At 33.9% G+C, this 20051-nt stretch overlaps 1 protein-coding gene across 2 annotated transcripts; it reads left to right on the top strand.

The window, feature by feature from the left end:
• Positions 1–1292: 1292 nt before the first annotated feature.
• On the top strand, positions 1293–8301 carry LOC127876294 (adhesion G protein-coupled receptor L3-like). 2 transcript variants are annotated; one of them, XR_008047765.1, is made up of 11 exons: positions 1293–1422; positions 1582–1631; positions 1891–2023; positions 2452–2549; positions 2818–2920; positions 3264–3414; positions 4031–4097; positions 5381–5506; positions 5845–5886; positions 6045–6116; positions 6426–8301. XR_008047765.1 is itself a non-coding variant. In XM_052421422.1 (8 exons), the coding sequence occupies exons 1-6, from the start codon at positions 1396–1398 to the stop codon at positions 3405–3407; spliced, it is 555 nt and encodes a 184-aa protein (XP_052277382.1). In that variant the 5' UTR covers positions 1299–1395; the 3' UTR covers positions 3408–3414; positions 4031–4097; positions 4947–5033. The 2 variants fall into 2 exon arrangements, 1 of the variants encoding a protein (XP_052277382.1); XM_052421422.1 differs by lacking the exons at positions 5381–5506; positions 5845–5886; positions 6045–6116; positions 6426–8301 and adding an exon at positions 4947–5033 and having other exon boundaries at positions 1299–1422.
• Positions 8302–20051: the final 11750 nt, after the last annotated feature.

Genomic DNA, 20051 nt, shown 5'->3' with positions numbered 1-20051 from the left:
CTGAACCACTCTATAAGCTTAGTATTTAGGTTTCCTAAGCCTGTCTATAGAACGTATTTGTAAACAAGCACCAACCAATTATTCTCTGTTAGTATGATTTGTATATTTGCATGTATTTGTAAGACTCAGTAAACTAATTTACAAATATTTTATACATATACTATTTATCTAATTTAATATACTATTATACAGATACATGTCTGTATTATACAGGGAGGCGCAGCGACAGTGATCAATTTAGTAGATGATTTTATGTCAAAATTTATCAACACCATTGCTGCGACGCAAACTTTTCTGCCATTGCAAAGGAAAACATTCGTAAGATCGAAGCTTCGAGACTCAACGTTACATTTTAGTGTTCTTATATAATATATCCTCTCTTTACCTGTAAATATAAACTAGTAAAGATGCAAATAGTATCGATACTTCCAAGAAAACAAAATGTCTGTATATATGTAAAACCTTAAATAAAACGATTGTTTATGTTAACATTATTGTACGCGTGATGGTGACACAAGTACAGATACATACGAAATCAGACACTCACATAAAATATTTTAATACCATACTTAAATATGTAACATATGAATGTAATTTCAGTTATTGAAACTGGCACTGTGGATGAATGTTCAATGATCAAGTTTCCAGATACTGAGAAGAATGGAAACCTTCCATCTTGGGCAAGCGATCGACACACCAGCATTGAAGTTAATTGTAGCGAAAGTACCAAACTTATCATTATAACGCGTTTGCGAACTATTTAATAATTGTCTTATTTGTTGTAACGCCTTATGGACCGTACTTAAGACACCAACTTATATCGGTTTATAATAGTTCAATTGTGTGAATTATTTTCAGCTGGCGGTCTGGCTTTTAGTGGTGCACTCTTTAGAAATATATCTTCAATAATGTCAACAAGAAATGAAAACGCCACGTAAGTTGTCAATTAATGTTTACAAATTGCTATTGTATATTGTTTGGTTTTTAACAGGTAAAAGGGAGAAAATAATTGCGTCACTGAGTGTTAAATATGCCCCATATTTTGCGCTGGTCATGCAATATTACAGTGAACCAAACCGCTACACAACGGTGGCGAATTCACAACTATTGAACTAACGACAATGCTGATGCCGTGATGCTATGATTTCCGCAAAATACATAATTTCAAAAACATCTCCTCGCGCAATTTGTAATGGTGCGATTGATAACTCTTTAACTAAAATGCACTCATAGGGAACCACCAAAATACCATTATATCGAGTTAATATATTTTCAAACCTCCGTTTTATATTCTAAACTCTCCAACAACTGCAAATAAGGCATTTGGAAATCAATGCCCCGGTACTAGATTTTACTATCCACAAGTCCAAGAATCAAAGTTTTGAACGGCTAGATATGACCTTATACTTCCAGCTATTTAAGGTAAGTTCACGTGTAACTATTGTGTTATTTTAACCATGTCTAAAATATTTTAACTGTGTATATCAATACTGATCCTGGGGGCATTGTTGGCTTTTTGCGCTTAACGGATTATATACAAGCTGTTATTGTATGATCATTTGTATGTATCTTTTTTAATAGATTGGCTTAGAGAGGCCATCATGTTCTTTCTGGAAGAAGGATATTTCTAGGTAACAATCTCCCCTTGTATTTCGACTTACTGATTGTACACAGAAACGCGTTGTGAAACAAAGTGTACCTATATCAATAAATTTAGTAGACACTTCATTCTTTTTAACTAAGTAGAATATTTGGTATATTTGTTTCAAATTCTTTATTTCATGATTTGTTCCTAGACAACATAAGAATACTGATTGTTTTGCACTACTGCTTGGCTGTTGTCTTTTTGCAAAATATAAGTCCATAAGTCTATGAAGTATTTTACTACAGTCATCAAGGCCACTGGTCTAGCGAAGGATGCAAACTGGTTGAATATAACCGTAAGACAGGACGTGTGAAATGCTCGTGCAATCATCTCACCAACTTTGCTGTCCTGATGAGTCCAGCGACTACCATTGACGTGGTACATTTCTGCTAATGTCTTGCAAATAAAAAAAATCATGTTAAGTCAATCAGGTTTACTCGGAGCAATTAAAGCAATCCAAGTACGTAACAAATGCGATCTTGGAGTGCCGTATACATCTTAGGAGAGTTTCACCATATTTTGTGTTACTATGGTCGTATAAAAGCTATGTAAAATACCATTATTTTGAATCACGTGTATCTGTTCGTTAAATCGGTTGTTCGCTTCATGTGCGTCCCTCATAGCATCTATATGAGTATAAACCGTTAAAGTATGTTAATGCCCACTCCACTCGCGTGTATATTCTTTGTTTCCATAACGTTGTCATAAGTTTTGATTAAATGACTTAAATGGTTTTATTTGTGTCGGTAGCCAATTAACTTCGTACTAACATAGTATTTATATTATTCGTCATGATTTAAATACAGATCCACCACCAGGCTCTCAGTGCAATAACAGTGGTTGGTTGCAGTTTGTCTCTCGGTGGTCTATTTACAACTACTGTCATTTACGTTTGTTTCTGGAGGTAAACACATATACAACATGTTTCTAAATGGACAAGAGGAATGTAATGAAGTTTATGTTCGTTGATATAAAAAATATATTATTGCTAAGCATATAGATGCATTCACTTGTCTCCTGGAGCCTTCTTATTTAAACACCAGTTCACTAAAGAAAAATAAATAACACTCGTCTGATGGAAAAAAAATTGGTAATGTATTTTCCATAATTGCATTTGTTTATCATTTTATAAAACCTATATCATATGTTGTTGTTCTTTTTTTGCAATCAAGGATGGTAAAGTCAAACAGAGCAATCTTGCTGTTAAACCTGTGTGGAGCACTTTTCGTTGCGTATCTAGCGTTCCTCATTGGAATTAAACGCACTCAACCGATGGTATTGAATAATATAGTCACGAATTCCTTTTTTTGTAGTTTGTCACACTATCAACGTTTATTTTATAGAAACCAAATCCACACGTATTGTATATAACAATGTGTAACCGTTTTGAAATATTAAATGCTCAAATTAGGTTCATTTTTATTAAAAGTATAGTGCGTTTGTCTACAGTTATATAAACAGTATGATGAGATAGGTATAAAATGCGGATTCTCGCAAATTTTACCCAGAATGATCAATAAGTCTGGAAATGTATTATGTCAAAGAACATCACAACACTTAAATAAACCGTGTAAACTTACACTTTACTCATAATGATACTGAAATGGTCTACGTTTAGGGCGCTTGTACATTCACTGCGGTATTGCTTCACTACCTGTATCTCGTGGCCTTTTTCTTGATGCTGGCTGAGGGAGGCGATATTGCGTTGATGGTTATGAAACCACTTGCCAAGTGGAATATTATCCCTTACATCTTGGCTTGAGCATATGGTAAGGTAACAGGAACATAAGAAGTGAGTTTGCATATGTTTTTGTTAAGTGCGTTATAACATTGTTTTGTCGTTAATCTCGTAATATAGCCTGACATACTGTCTGTGTACAATCTATGAATTGTTACTGTTATATTGCATGCAAACATATTAAAGGTCATTGACAGTTTACGTTTTTGTATTATCTGTTCATCAAATTTATGAAAAATCAGAATCAAACCCACCTCGCTATTAAGACGTCTTTTCAAAAGTCCCACATGTGATCTTAATAGCGAGGTTTCACTGTACTATAATATAATTGTTTGTGCGAATGTAATAAAGTAATATCTGCATTATTTTAGGAACTCCAGCCATTATTGTTGGTATTTCAATTGGCGCGACACAGTTGGATGGTTATGGCAACGAAAGATTGTGAGCGACATTTGAAATACTCTAAAAAAAATCATTGATGATAAAATACGAAGGCTGTATCATGCATACCATTGAATTATGACCCAGGATGTTAAAATAAAATCCCAATGCAAAATTGTTATGCTAAAATAATACAGCATGTGGTTCAATATAATATTATCAAGGGTTGAGCTGTATTGAAACACACTGTATGTCTCATATTGCAGCTGTTGGCTGACGGTGGAGTCAGGTCTGTTTTGGGCATTTGCAGGACCAGTTCTTGCCATAGTCATGGTTCGTTTATTAATTTGTTAATGTTTGCTATTCATAAATGCGTTTTGAAAGTATGCCCTTTATATGTCCTTTATTGAGAACGGACCTGGAGGGTGAGCTGCTGGACGGGTGGTCATTGTAGAAGGACTTCGGACGGACGAATAGTTTTTTCCGTCGCAAGAAAAGTCAATAAACAATGATAAAGCAACAACCATAAACATATTTTAAAGAGCATTTCTTTGTTAAATGTCGATCCATGTTTTATAAAGTTTACGAACCATACTCTTATAACCAAGATCAATGCCACAGTGCGAGTACGGAATCACTATTAGCTCTTTTCGAAGCATATAATTATCTGTTTAATCATGATCGCGTTGGTCATCATTTTGAAGAAAGTGTAACTGATGCGGTACAAACAAAAATTATTTAATGGTAACGCTCGAAGATTAAGATTACATGTAAGAAATTACGCAAGTTTGCCAGAATATGTTTTTGGGAAGTATGGTTGAATGTTCATATAATGATGAGCAATCTTTAAATTACCCACAAGGATGACATTTTCTTGTCATTTCATATTTGAGAAAACATGTGGCATACTTCCTTGACGAGCTTATCTCTGTTACTATTTCGTACTATCTCTGAGCGAACAATGTTAATCTGCAATTGTATCCGTTTTTTTTGTATTATTATGCATTTGTAAAATATTCAAACAAATAGAAGGTATATAGAAGCCACATAACGAACATCGAAAAGATAATACTATGTATTTGTTTGAACATCATAGTTTTCATGGCATATTAATTTTGATTGAAGGGTTAAGTTCTTATCAATAAGTTAATAATTTTAATATATTTAATTTTTTGTTATCAGGCAAACCTGATTATCTTGGTACTCGTGTTGAAAAAATTGTTCGGACTTTCTGCCATGTCAAAGAAAACCGACGCTGAGAAAATCAAGTAAGTTTGAACATAGTTTTCGACCTGTTTTTGTGTGAAATAGAGGCACACGTGAACACCGATATTTTACCATATTATTCCGAGTTTTTTACAACTTGCATGCAGAACAGACAACTCTAATGTCTGTAAAAGACGACATATGTTAGAAATAACACGCCACAATAAATCTGTTTGACATATCTAACACAAATAGGTTTGCCAAGACATGTGCATGGTTCAAAGTGGTTTGCTTGTTTCTTTATTTGGATATTGCGCACTACTCAAACGTATTTCAGTCAGTAATTACCCATTGAATGTGGACAAGTATACACGTAATGACTTCATTTCTTCATATTTGTACAAATACAGGACCGGTGTGCAGAGTGTGTGTATTCTACTTCCCGTGCTGGGCCTCACCTGGGTGTTTGGTATTTTGCAGTCAACAAGGACACGCTCATCTTCAAGTACTTGTTCGCCATCTTCAACAGTGTGCAGGTATATGCGACACATTAAATATCGCTTCCGGTTCATAGTGAAACACACATATATTGCAAACTATGATTTACCATTCAAAACAACATCAGCATTCACCGCTGCGATGTGTAATGCAAACATCTCTTCTACTGTGAAACCTAGTGGGGATGGAGTCGCATGTAGTCATATTGAGCTAAGTTATATCACTTAAAACGAATTGTAACTAAGGATATGAAATGATTCCACTTATTGATTCTTTAACTATTCCTTATAATCTATATAATTTAATTTTAAACAAACCTCTTTATTATTCGAGTAGTTTTTTATTCGTTTACAGATAATGTTTTGTTATGTTACAGGGGTTCCTCATCTTTTTGTTGCAGTGTGTGTTTGATAAGAAAGTAAGTATCAATAAAATAATACCATCCAGTGTGTGAATGTACATAATTATGAAAGTTGCTTTAACATAAAAAGGATACTACGAAATATATGGGCATACAATGAACATCAAATCTAGAAGTGTGTTTGATGTTTAATAACATCACTGTCCCATTTACAGGTACGCGACGCTCTCCGACAGATCAAGGTCCAATGGTTCTCGACTTCAGACGTTCGTACCGGGGACACAAACGTGAATTCCCCAAATGTTCTAGAATATAATTCATTCTGTTTCATCTAACTTATTTATAAAACGTTTAAATAGTAAATCAAATCCACATCAGGGAACTCTGATTTTAGGCGGCATGGGTAAAAAAGCGATGAAAAGCAAGATACATATATGAATAAAAACCGTGCGTGTCATGCTTTTAGTTCTTCGATAAATATGTTCAATAACTTAATTTGACTTTGATCGATATTTATGCAATATTTTAAATAATTATTAATGTATGATTAATTGAAGATGTAACTCATGTTTGGTGGTTTTTTTTTGCTTTTATAGAAATCGGCATCTCGCAATCTAATTGCGTCGACATAGAAACAAAACAGTCATCACATTGTCGGAGTACAGGAAGACTGCATTGAGATGACTATGTGCTTTTTTTAAATCATTTTATTATTGCGAACCTTATTTTTATTCAAGCAGTATTATATGGATGATGTGTGTAGTATTAAGGGTAATATATAACGCGTTTGAAATCTACATTGCACGATGACAGCGATAGCATTGTGTCTACAGGGCCGGATTAAGCTGTTTTGGGGGCCCAAGGCAGCACATAGTACGGGGGCCCCTCCCTTCTGGTCCCCTTCTGTATATTGAAAATCATACTTGATATTACAACTACAAAGATCAGAAAACTTGGATTTGTACACAGTTTACAGTTACACTTTATATATATATATAGCAAAACAAGTTTAAAAATGTATAAATATTTTATTAACTGAACTTAACGCACATGATACATGTAAAAGATTCAAGCCTATAAATCTCTTCTACAACACCTCAGCAGGCTAAAGTCATCGATCAGCTGTGTGAAGTCTAGTTCTCGGAGGACTTGACATTCAATAGACAATAGGCCTAATGCTGTCAACATTTCCTGACTCGTGGTGTTCCTCAGATAGTTTTTTAGTTATTAACTGGAATTGTTAAGTATATTCGTACAGCGATGGCAACGTTTTTATGAAAGTTGTCTGCAGTTGACCTCCATCTTACTTCAGCAGATCATTCATGTGGGTGATGGTTGTGTATTGGTCCGCTTCTTAGATGGCTTTGAACTGAACGAACTCAACAAAAGACGCCTCAGTGTCATCTGGTTAAGACTTCACTAGACTTCGAGGAATGGTATGTGAACAATATTGTGCATCTTATAAACTTAGGGTAAATTGAACTTGAAAACCGTGACACGGTTTCAACAACATACGGAAGCCAGTAATTGGCTCTGCTACAATTGGATATACATCAGAGGCACGATAACAAGAAAATGCAACGTTTAGCTACATATATTAAGGGGCCCGCCACTGGTGCATCCAGATAGCATAGTCAATCAAAGCGAACTTAACGGTCCAGATGTTGTCATGACCATACGAGAAAGTCGTATAATAAACATAGAAACTAATGGTTCTGAATGGACATACAACACAGACAGAACATTTATAGCACTGTAAATCAAAGCGAACGACACAATTACCATTGGATATACATCGGGAAACTGGTAAAATTACATACAAAAATTCTACTGCAATCCCGATGGAGTCGTCAAATGGCGTAATAAATAAAGATCATAAATTGGAAAACTGGCCTGCCATTGGGGGCCCAATGCAGAAACCTTGTCAGCCTAGTGCTTCATCCGGCAATGTGTGTCTACATAGAAACAAAGCAACCATCAATAAATGTATGACAGCAGAAAAAAATTCAAGTCGTAATAGAGATGTTTTAATACGCTTTTATATAATAATTGTGCATCATTTGCAACTGCATGGACATCTGCATTTTAAGGCTTATCATTATATAATTTGGCTTTCAAATTGATTGATAAATTATTTCGTAGGACGATCGATATGACAGCAAACGCTGTATGCACATTTGTATAATAACAATCATAACACATTTGTCCTGTTAATGCTGCGATGAATTTGCAAACCTGTCTTCCAGTAGATTATTACTTCAGGTGTGTATCTTGAAAAAAAAGTTGATTTTTCATACATCGGATATGTGTTAACACCAGTCATTGGAAAGTTAATGACTACATGTGTATATAATGTATTTGATCTTTTATTATTCCTTTTAAATCACATAAAATATAATGTATTTTAATTTGACGTATTTACCTTTAATATTGTCTGATATAGTTTTTGTATGAATAGTATTGTTCTTTGCAACAGCCCTGGTTATCTTATAATTATTTTCTCGTATATGTAATAAAGGTTTCTAAACAAATCCTTGAGTTAAAAGATCCTTATTTGATTGAAATAAATTTAATTTTGGTGGAACCTTTCAGTGTTATAATAAAAGACAACTTTTTTATTTTTGAAAACAATGGAACGGGTACATTTTTAGACTTTCGTTTATCTAAACCAATGTGTACACTTTTTCTGTACATATACTTGATATATGAATTCTACGTGAACCTATTGTAACACACAAGGATCCTTCATTGTTTGCGAAGTAAAAACAAACCCTCAATCCGTTAACATTCTAATAAGAACGAAAATTTGCTAGACATTTTTCCAGTATTACAAACGCAGTCTTTATCGGACATATTTTGTTTCTTAAAAAAAACAACACCGTTTTCAAACAAGACAAGAAATTTCCTTTAAATGTATTTAACTTAGATCAAAACGATCTCACTACTTATGTTCAAAACAAATATAGCGTTGAAGAATCGCAAACTTGAAATACACATTCAGAAGGAATGGTGCAATAGCCACACAAGATAGTTGTATGCTATTGAACAATCAAAATCGCATTACAATGTAGATAGATGGACAGACAGACAGACAAACGGACGGACGGACGGACAGACAGACAGATAAACAGACAGACAGACAGACGAACGGACGGACGGACGGACGGATGGACAGACAGACAGACGGACGGACGGACGGGCGGACAGACAGACAGACAGACAGACAGACAGACAGACAGACATTCGCATTCACTATGAACCGGAAGTAACTGAATGAAACCCAACTGCACTCGTTTTATACAGAGCACGTTGTGAAGTCGGTAGAACAAATTACACATTTAAAAAAAAACTGCTACCTACTGTAGGAAGGACATTTGAGACGGCTGCCAGAAAAAATGGTTTTGGAAGACAGTAAAGAAAACGATGATTATTGGTGCGAGACAATTAGCTCGATTAGAAGGAAAGTTCGTCAGAGAACTTTCATGGGTGACATGTATTGAGATTCTAAAGAAAACACAAACGTATACATTGAATTTAATACGAAAAATTACATTTTAGTGGCCACGCGTAGTAACTCTCGGTGAAAAAAACAAAAACTGTTCGGATGATATATTTCCAATGTAATTATACAAAAAGATTTGGAAAAATGTTTCTAACTTATATAAGTACCAATTTCGCGTCGTGCTTACATTAAAATAATTACACTCAGAGAAAAAGGTTATTAAACATATTTTACTCAGAAAACACAAAACAACTCTACTGCTAATAGCTTCAGAAGACTTACATATGACAAGATTGATGGTAAATTAGGAGATCATTCCACACTGTACACATCGAGAAGTCATGTTACAAATGACAAGATTGATGGTAAATTAGGGGATCATTCCACACTGTACACATCGAGAAGTCATGTTACATATGACAAGATTGATGGTAAATTAGGGGATCATTCCAAACTATTCACATTAAGAAGTCATGTTACATATGATAAGATTGATGGTAAATTAGGGGATCATTCCACACTGTATATGACAAGATTGATGGTAAATTAGGGGATCATTCCACACTGTATACATCAAGAAGTCATGTTACATATGACAAGATTGATGGTAAATTAGAGGATCATTCAACACTGTATACCTCAAGAAGTCATGTTACATATGACAAGATTGAAGGTAAACTAGGGGATCATTCCACACTGTACACATCAAGAAGTCATGTTACATATGACAAGATTGATGGTATATTAGGGGATCATTCCACACTGTACACATCAAGAAGTCATGTTACATATGACAAGATTGATGGTAAATTAGGAGATCATTCCAGACTGTACACATCAAGAAGTCGTGTTACATATGACAAGATTGATGGTAAATTAGGAGATCATTCCACACTGTGCACATCAAGAAGTCATGTTACATATGACAAGATTGATGGTAAATTAGGGGATCATTCCACACTGTTCACGTCAAGAAGTCATGTTACATATGTCAAGATTGATGGTAAATTAGGAGATCATTCCACACTGTACACATCAAGAAGTCATCTTACATATGAAAAGAGTGATGGTAAATTAGGAGATCATTCCACACTGTATACATCAAGAAGTCATGTTACATATGACAATATTGATGGTAAATTAGGGGATCATTCCACACTGTACATGACAAGATTGATGGTAAATTAGGGGATCATTCCACACTGTATGCATCAAGAAGTCATGTTACATATGACAAGATTGATGGTAAATTAGGGGATCATTCCACACTGTACACGTCAAGAAGTCATGTTACATATGACAAGATTGATAATAAATTAGGGGATCATTCCACACTGTACACATCAAGAAGTCATGTTACATATGACAAGATTGAAGGTAAATTAGGGGATCATTCCACACTGTATACATCAAGAAGTCATGTTACATAAGACAAGATTGAAGGTAAATTAGAGGATCATTCCACACTGTATACATCAAGAAGTCATGTTACATATTACAAGATTAATGGTAAATTAGGGGATCATTCCACACTGTATACATCAAGAAGTCATGCTACATATTACAAGATTAATGGTAAATTAGGGGATCATTCCACACTGTATACATCAAGAAGTCATGTTACATATGACAAGATTGATGGTAAATTAGGGGATCATTCCACACTCTATACATCAAGAAGTCATGTTACATATTACAAGATTGATGATAAATTAGGGGATCATCCCACACTGTACACATCAAGATTGATGGTAAATTAGGGGATCATTCCACACTGTATACATCAAGAAGTCATGTTCAAACAAATGACTTTTGTAAAATGATCGAATTGAAAATCTGTAATCCAATATCAACATTAGTTATCTTATAAAAATTTAAAAGTTCTTTTTAATATTGCTTGGAGACAGTATTAGCGTTAATCTTGAGATACGCATGTATTACTTTTACATTTGATAAAATACATGATTAATGAGCTCTTCGCCCCCACTTAATTGCAGCAAACATTTGAAGTCCACACTAGCAAAAATGCAAGATACCTATAACTAAACAAATCATTGACCAATTTGCACGCAATTTATTACAATTATTTTTTGTTCTGCTATTTACATTGAATTTATCAAAATCTGTGACAGCTTCCTCACGCCCCAAGTCATACTTCCATTACATTTACCCGTGTTTAAAATTGAAGATTGCTTCTACCCCCACCCCCACCCCCCACCCCCTTGGAAAACGCTGAAGTATTATTCAGAAGCCCCGAATATCAAACCTGTCACAGCTGTAAGATTTTAAACGTTGCCACTCACATGAACACTATACCATCATGGTCATTTGTTATGGTTATCTAGCTTCTTTGCTAGTGTGGACTTATTCAAATGTTAGGTGCTAGACATCCTAAGTGACCCAAGTCACTCAAGATACCCTAGTGACCCAAGTAACTCAAGACTCCCTAGGTGACGCAAGTCATTCAAGACACCCTAGGTGATCCAAGTCATTCAAGACACCCTAGGTGACCCAAGTCACTCAATACACCCTACGTGACCCAAGTCGCTCAAGACACCATAGATGACCCATGTTACTCAAGACAACTTATTCACCCAAGACATCCGAGGTGACCCGAGTCACCAAATTGATCGAAGCCATCCAAATCGCACATGGCATACGAAGCCGGCTTGTATAGTGATTAATCGTACATAATTCGAATAACACAAACATTTTGAATCATCAATAGTGTCAATATTCATTGAATCCAGTTTAAATTTAGAAAAAAATAGTATCTAATTAAACGACTAAGGAAAGCCCCAGGAAAATTCGCATGTTGCGAAATACCACAAGTGTTTGTTACCATTATATATGCCCGAGGAAACGGTAAACACGTTGCATAATTATGATCGACACGTATGAACAAAAACATGTCATCGTCGTATATTGTGTTATTATCTTCATGCTCTACCAAAATATAAAAACACAACATCGCTGAATAATTATGGAATTATAGGTATTTTATAACAATTGTAATATCACAGCAACATGAATAGAGCACTGTGAAATCCTAAAGCGTCAACTAATTGAACGCGATAGAGGTACATTTTAAAGATGCAACATTTAATCTATATCATTAAAATTACCTTTCTGTTTTGTTCTGTATGGCTTTTCTCTATTAAGCGTTATATCAAGCAATGTAACTTCTGTATCAATTGATTAAACGCATGAACATGAAACACGATATCTTATATGAATATTTCGTCCGTAGAAAGTGTTTTGTTTACGCGCACTGTTTAGTGGTACACTTTCTCTCTTTATGTCAAGATACATATTTTTGTAAATATATCAGAATAAATTATACCGAACGTGTGCATGAATCTTAAACAGTTTCGTTCATCAACGAGTGTTTATTTCGGACTATTTTCATTAACCGACATTTTCAGAAAAGCGTCGTGGTCCATGATGGAAAATGAAACATCAGATGCAATATAAATCCTCTACCGTAAAAGTCAATAATAATGGTACTTTGCAAATTTAGGATTTGATATGAACGACATTTGAAGACCATTTCAATATAATATTATATGTTTAATGACACAATTCAGTTATTGTATCAACCAAATACACAGGATATTTGCATACTGACGTCTTCATGCTATTAATAAACAAACACGCGCTTGGATGTTAAGCGCTTTACCTCAACACTAATAAAGTGATTTATAAGTGTTTCGCGATTTCGCGCTTATCTACTTGAGCTGTACTGCAAAAATAACAGTTGCACGTTTGCTATTTATTCGTCAATCAAACCAAAAAATATGCATATGTCTGTAATGAATGTCTTCCGAAATCCCCTAAAATGAGTTTTTAGTATGTATTACCACCATACTGGGCTTTAGTGTGTCATTGGTAACTAACATTTAATTTACAATACACAAAAGCACTTCATATAATGTGGCAATTTAGTCCTTACATTTACATATGCATACATGAAATCAACAGTACACACTCATTCACGCGTAAGGTTGTGGAATAGAACCACTAGTTAACACGCACTTCAATATACCTTATGGCATGAATAATCTCACCTACCAGCATGGTTAAACGGCATGCAAAAGATTCATGTTGTTGAAAATAAAACACATCGATCCACTAGCGACAGTTCACCAGTACTTGTTTCAGAAACGAAGATTTATTTGTGTCATATGCATACATTTGCTCAGTATAGTGGGGATTTCCTACCAGTGTACACGTCTTTCACGTGAATGCGATTTTGAACGTTCAATAGCATACACTTATTTTGTGATTCTCTTCATTCCTTCTGGGTGTGTACTCTAGGTTGATCCCTATACGTTATATTGGTCTTGAACATAAGTCGTTAAATCGTTTTGATCCTAGTTTTACATTTTACTTTCTCTTCTTGTTCGAAAACGGTGTCTACCTTTCTGCATACCGATACAGGTTCACCTTTTTTTAATTATTATTGAATTACACACTAATACAGCGAATAAGATAAGGATAATTTTTAATCTCACAGGCAGAAACAGTAAAACACAGTAATTTTGGACATTTTAACGCAATTGTAACACATCTTTAAGAAACAAAATATGTCAGATCAAGACTGCGTTTGTAATACTGGAAAAGTGTCTATTACATTGTTCGTTCTGACTAGAATGTAAACGGGTTAAGACTTTATGTTAACTTCGCAAACAATGACGGATCCTTGTGTGTTTTGTAACAAACATTTATTTTGGTTGACAGTATAGATTTCTATTTTGAATAAGAAAACTTTGAACGCATGAAGATTTTTTTTTATGTAAAAAAAAACAATAGCTTCACGTATAGTTCATATATCAAGTATATGTAAAAATAAAGTGTACAAATAGGTTTAGATAAGCGAACGTCTTAAAATGTAGCGCTTCCATTTTTTCAAAAATAACAAAAATTACTTTTATTGCAACACTGAAAGGTTCGACCAAAGTTAAATCAAATAGGGGTCTATTAACTCAATGTTTTGTTTAGAAACCTATATTAAATATAAGAGACGATAAATATAAGATAACCAGGGCTGTTGCGAAGAACAATACTATTCATGCAAAAACTGTATAAGACAATATTAAAAGTAAAAACTTCAAATTAGAAAAACATGATATTTTATGTGGTTTATATGAATAATAAAACAATCAAATACATTATATAGCCATAACCGTTCTAACGATTGACGTTAACACGTATCTAATGTAATAGAAATCAACATGTTTATTCTATATACACGCTTGTGGTTATAATCTACTGGAAGACCGCTTTGTCAAGATAAGCTTCCTACGAAATAAGGTATCAATTAAAGCCATATTATATACTGATAAGCCTAACAATGCAAATGTCAATGCGGTTGCAAATAATACACAATGATTATATTAAAGCTTATTAAAACATCTCTATAACGACTTGAAGTTTTTCTGCTGTCATACACTTCATGATGTTTGCTTTGTTTCTACGTAGACACAATTTTATCGTTGGCATCATGCAATTAAGATTTCGATAACAACAATAATTCACACATCATCCACACAATAATGCTTGAATGTAAATAAGATTCGCAATAATAGAATGATGTCAAAAAAGAACATAGTCATCTAAATGCAGCCGTCCTGTACTCCGACTATGTGATGACTGTTTGGTTTCTTTGTCGACGCACTGATATTGCGAGATGCCGATTTCTATTAATGCAAAAAAACAACAACAACCAAACACGAATACACCTTAAAATAAACTTACAATAATAATGATTTAAAATATTGGATACATATCGATCCAAGTAAAATGGAATGATTGAACCTATTAAGCCAAGGCATTTCACGCACGGATTTTAATCATATTTGTATCTTGCTTTTCAACGCCTTTTTACCCATGTCGTCTAATATCAGTGTTCTCTACTGTGAATGTGATTGACTATTAAAACGTCGTCTAAATAAGTTAGATAAAACCTAATGAATCTTATTCTAGAACCTATGTGGAATTCACGTTTATGTCCCCGGAAGGAAAGACTGGAGTCATGAACCATGGGACCTTGCTCTGTCGGAGAGCGTTGCGTACCTGTAAATGGGACTGTGAGGTTATTAAACATCAAACACACATTTAGATTTGATGTTCATGGTATTCCCATATATTTCGTGAAATCCTTTTGATGTTAAAGCAACTTTCATAATTATGGACATGCACAGACTGGATGATATTATTTTATTGATACTTACTTTCTTATCAAACATACACTGCACCAAAAAAAGGAACCCCTGTAACATAATACGAATTCTTTGTGATCGAATATAAAATATATTTAATAATAAAAGGCTGGTTTAACATTAAAGTATATATAAAAAGGTTAAAAATTTAATATGTGGATTCATTTCATATCCTAAGGTACAATTTGTTTAAAGTGATAAAACTTAGCTCAGTATGACTACATGCGACTCCAACCCCACTAGGTAACACAGTAGAAGAGATGTTTGCATAACACATCCATATAAAAATCCCAGTTGTGAATGCTGCTGTTGCTTTGAATGGTTATTCATAGTTTGCAATTTATTTGAGGTGCACTTTCAACCGAACGCGATATTTATTGTGTCGCATATACCTGCATACTGTCGAAGAAGGCGAACAAGTACTGGAAGACGAGCGTGTCCTTGTTGACTGCAAAAATACCGAACACCCTGGTGAGGCCCAGCACCGGAAGTAGAACTCACACACTGCTCACAACGGTCCTGTATGTGTATAAATATGTTTCAAAATTAAAGTCGATACACGGATACCTGTCCTTCAGCGGTAAATTAAAGACAGAAATACTTTTGAGTAGGGCGAAATATCCAAATAAAGATACAAGCAAACCAGTTTGAATCATGCAAATGCCTTATAAAACCTATTGTAGTTAGTTATGTTTAACCGATTTATTGTGACATGTTATTCCTTACATACAATATAAAGCATCGTCTTTTGCAGACGTTAGAGTTGTTTGTTCTGCATGGAAGTTGGCAAAAAAATAACAATAGAGTAATTCGTTAAAATATCGATGTTCACATGTTCCTTTCTTTGACTCAAAAACAGGTTCGAACACTATAACTTACTTGATTTTCTCAGCGTCTGTTTTCTTTAACATGGCAGAAACTCCGAACAACTTTTTCAATGCGACTTCCAAGATTATCAGGTTTGCCTGATAAACAAAAAATTAAATATATAAAAATAATTTACTTATTGATAAAAACATAACACTTCACCCAAAATTAATATGCCATGAACACGATGGCGTTCAAACAAATACCAAGTATTATCTTTTAAATGTTCGTTATGTAGCTTTTATATACTTTATATTTGTTTGAACATTTATCTATTGCATAATAATACTACAAAACGGATACAATTACAAATAAATATTGTTTGCGGGGAAATATTATGAACTTGTAACAGAGATAAACCGGTCAGGGAAGTATGCACTATGTTTTCTAAAGTATACAATGTGAAGAAAATCTCATAAAAGTGGGTAGTTTGATTTTGCTTATAATTATATGAAAATTCAACCATACTGCCGAAACACATATTGCCCTGGAAATCTTGCACCAATTCGTATATAATCTTTAATTTATACGATCTTTGAATAATTTATGTATGTACCAAATCCTTTACACTTTCTGCAAAATGATTACCAACGTGGCCATAGTTGGACATATAATTATATGCTCGAAAAGAGCTAATAGTGATTCCGTAGTCGCACTGTGGCATTGATCTTGGATATAATAATATGATGTCCATTCTGGTACGTTATAAAAACATGGATCGATATTTAACAAAGAAATCATCTTTATAATATGTTAATGGTTGTTGCTTTATGATTGATTGTTAACTTGCTATTTGTCCGTCCGAAAACCATTTACAATGACCATCCGTCCTTAAGCTCATCATCCAGGACCATTCTCAATGTAAGACATGCTTGCAAAACACATTTATGAATAGCAAACATTATAACATTAAGAAATGACTAAACGAACCATGGTTTGTTCTATTTATAGAAACTGGTAGGCATTAAAACATTCCAAGAAATAAAATAATTTGTTAATTTGTACACTTAATGAAATTGAAGATGAGTACCATTTTGTTTAGATATGCCCTTTGTATGATATTATATATTATATTGTAACTATAGAAATATATATGATGTTTACAGAGGAAACCCAAGTATGTTTATTTTTTTACAATTATTTAATGAGACCAGAAAATCAATGCTGATACGTCTTGCTAATTTCTGTATTAAGCATTTAAACTAAGAGCCGACATTATATATAGAATATTATTCCCCAGAATTGAAATTTTGTATATCTAATCTTACTGCATAATTTGTTTCAATCAATTACGGATTTTTAACATCAATTTTCCTTTTTTTAATAATAAATAGCCTTCTCTTACATATAACATTCTTAAAAAAGCATATGTTAGTAAAAATGTATACACGAAATTGTTGTTATTTTGACAAATGTGTATGTATTTATTATTGCTATATTGTTAATTTGACGATGAGCTGTATATGCTTAAGTCGTAAATAAAATCTGTTTTGTTAAAATTAATATTATTTTGAATTTCATAATGCAACATTTTATATCTGGATTACTTTCAAATGAGGTTTTCAATGTAAATAAACACGAACACTGACCGACGGTAAGCGAAACTAATGGTGTAGAGACACACTGATCACGTATTTTCAATTATGAGTATTCATCTTTTGAAATTAAAAAAATTTGAAAGCGTTATACATGCGAAAACGATTGCACGGTTTGGAGTGTATCCTTTTTTAATTTAAATTTGATAAAACGTGTATTCATTTGCTGTCCGGATGGACGGCTTATCAGGCCATAGAAGCCATCAACAATAAGGTTTTTGGATGTTATATAACGTGTTAATTTTTTAATTTAATCATTACCAAATTTTCACATAAAGGGTATAACTTCAGAATTTGGTAATTCGTTAATAATATACCATAGTAAATCAATTGAGCGTGAGTAATTGACTGTTAAACAAATTGTTACTAAGGTCTTGGCTTACACTCCAATTGATCATTGTTGGACCTAGGTTTTTGAAAGTTTAATGCTTATGTAGTATTTTCTGGTCGTCCTCACAGTAGGTGTCAGTTATGTGGTCGGTTATAAGAGGGAATAGCTGTCCGATATCCATAAATGTTCAACGCCTGGTCTGTTCTGTGATATAAACATCTGTTCACGGAACTTAATCAACGTGCACATCTAGTGTATAACCATAGACGCTTGTAGATCATTGCAAAAGCCATTTTAAACCAAGTATATTTTTGTTATTCCCCCTTTTTAGTGCGGACAGAGCAGGACAAGTATTTTCGGCCAGTGGTCTCTAGGGTATATGCTTTCTACTTGTTAAACATGTTTTGTTACGTATTGTTGAAAGTAACATATTTAAATATTACTTTGCATGTTGGACGCACAGCTGGTGTTGATTCAGATTCAAATAGCAGCGTGTTAAGCCATTCAGAAATCTCAAACTTCTGAAAAATAGCCAGAGCGCGGCTATTATTGTTTGATTGACGATGTCTTGTCTTTTAAAACTAGTATGGTATACTCGTAGCAGCGTTTGACGGCCTCACGAGTAAGTAGGCATAGATACAAACCCATTGTGTGTATTATTCAATACATTTTCATTCAAACTAAGGTACACTCTAATGCTCTTGTAAACATTACACTAATAATGCAACACTAGTTCATACGACAGTGAACAGTTGTCTGTACCTAGAGATTATGTGAGTAAGCAATTAGGTCATTTGTCATCTTGTGCAACTGAATTTTTACCAGAATGGTAATTACCACTCACAACGTTAACTTAGAGACCGGTCGTAGAACACCCTTCTCACCATGTTCGAATGCGGTCATTTATCGGTCTCTTAGTACAAGCGGTTACTTAAGAGCATCGATTTTGCATGGACTTGCTTTATCCAATGATAAAGCTCTCAGCGAATTATCTAGAAAAGTAACGTTTTAATGTTTTTTTCCAAAAGTATATGTGCGTGTGGGTATCTCGATAACCTTTCAAAGATCTTTTGGTAAAACATTTTTTTCCACTGATTTTTTGTTTCTGTGTACTGCGTACTGTGGATTCTGTTAAATTTATAGGTTGGAAATAAAACAATGTTTAAAATATCCAAAAACAGATATTTGATGAAAAGGTATTTATTTACTTACAGTTTAAAGTCGAGTTCCAAATAGTTCATTATGGTTTGCAAATTAAGTGATTTTCATAAAAGCAAGATATTAATTATGTTTCGTGTGTGTAGAAAACTTGCATTTACATGCAATGAGATGCACAACCAGGGTATGTTTGTTGATTTGGATATATCTCCGTTTTCAAAAGGTTTTTAGTCTTCTAACTTCGGTAACATAACATTTAGTTCCAATTGAAAAATAAAACTATACGAACATGTTAAATTTTGAATACACAAATATGATGTTGAACATTTATTTTGAGAAGCGTTCGAACGTGTTTTCTTATGTGACATGTAACATGTGTTACCATCTGATAAAGAAAACGTATGAAGTTAAAGCTAATTGGTTGAAATTGAATGATGCATAGCTGGCAATAAAACAGTGAACGTGTTGGAGACGGGTGTTTTTCATGTTTTGTCGGCTTATACATATGAAAGAAAAAGGGGAAGATTTGCCAAACAATACAAGAAAGG

This window comes from Dreissena polymorpha, chromosome 4 (assembly GCF_020536995.1).
Source record: "Dreissena polymorpha isolate Duluth1 chromosome 4, UMN_Dpol_1.0, whole genome shotgun sequence".
Lineage (NCBI taxonomy): Eukaryota > Metazoa > Mollusca > Bivalvia > Myida > Dreissenidae > Dreissena > Dreissena polymorpha.
The sequence above is the reverse complement of the archived record's forward strand: the minus strand, read 5'-3'. Positions and strand labels throughout refer to the sequence as shown.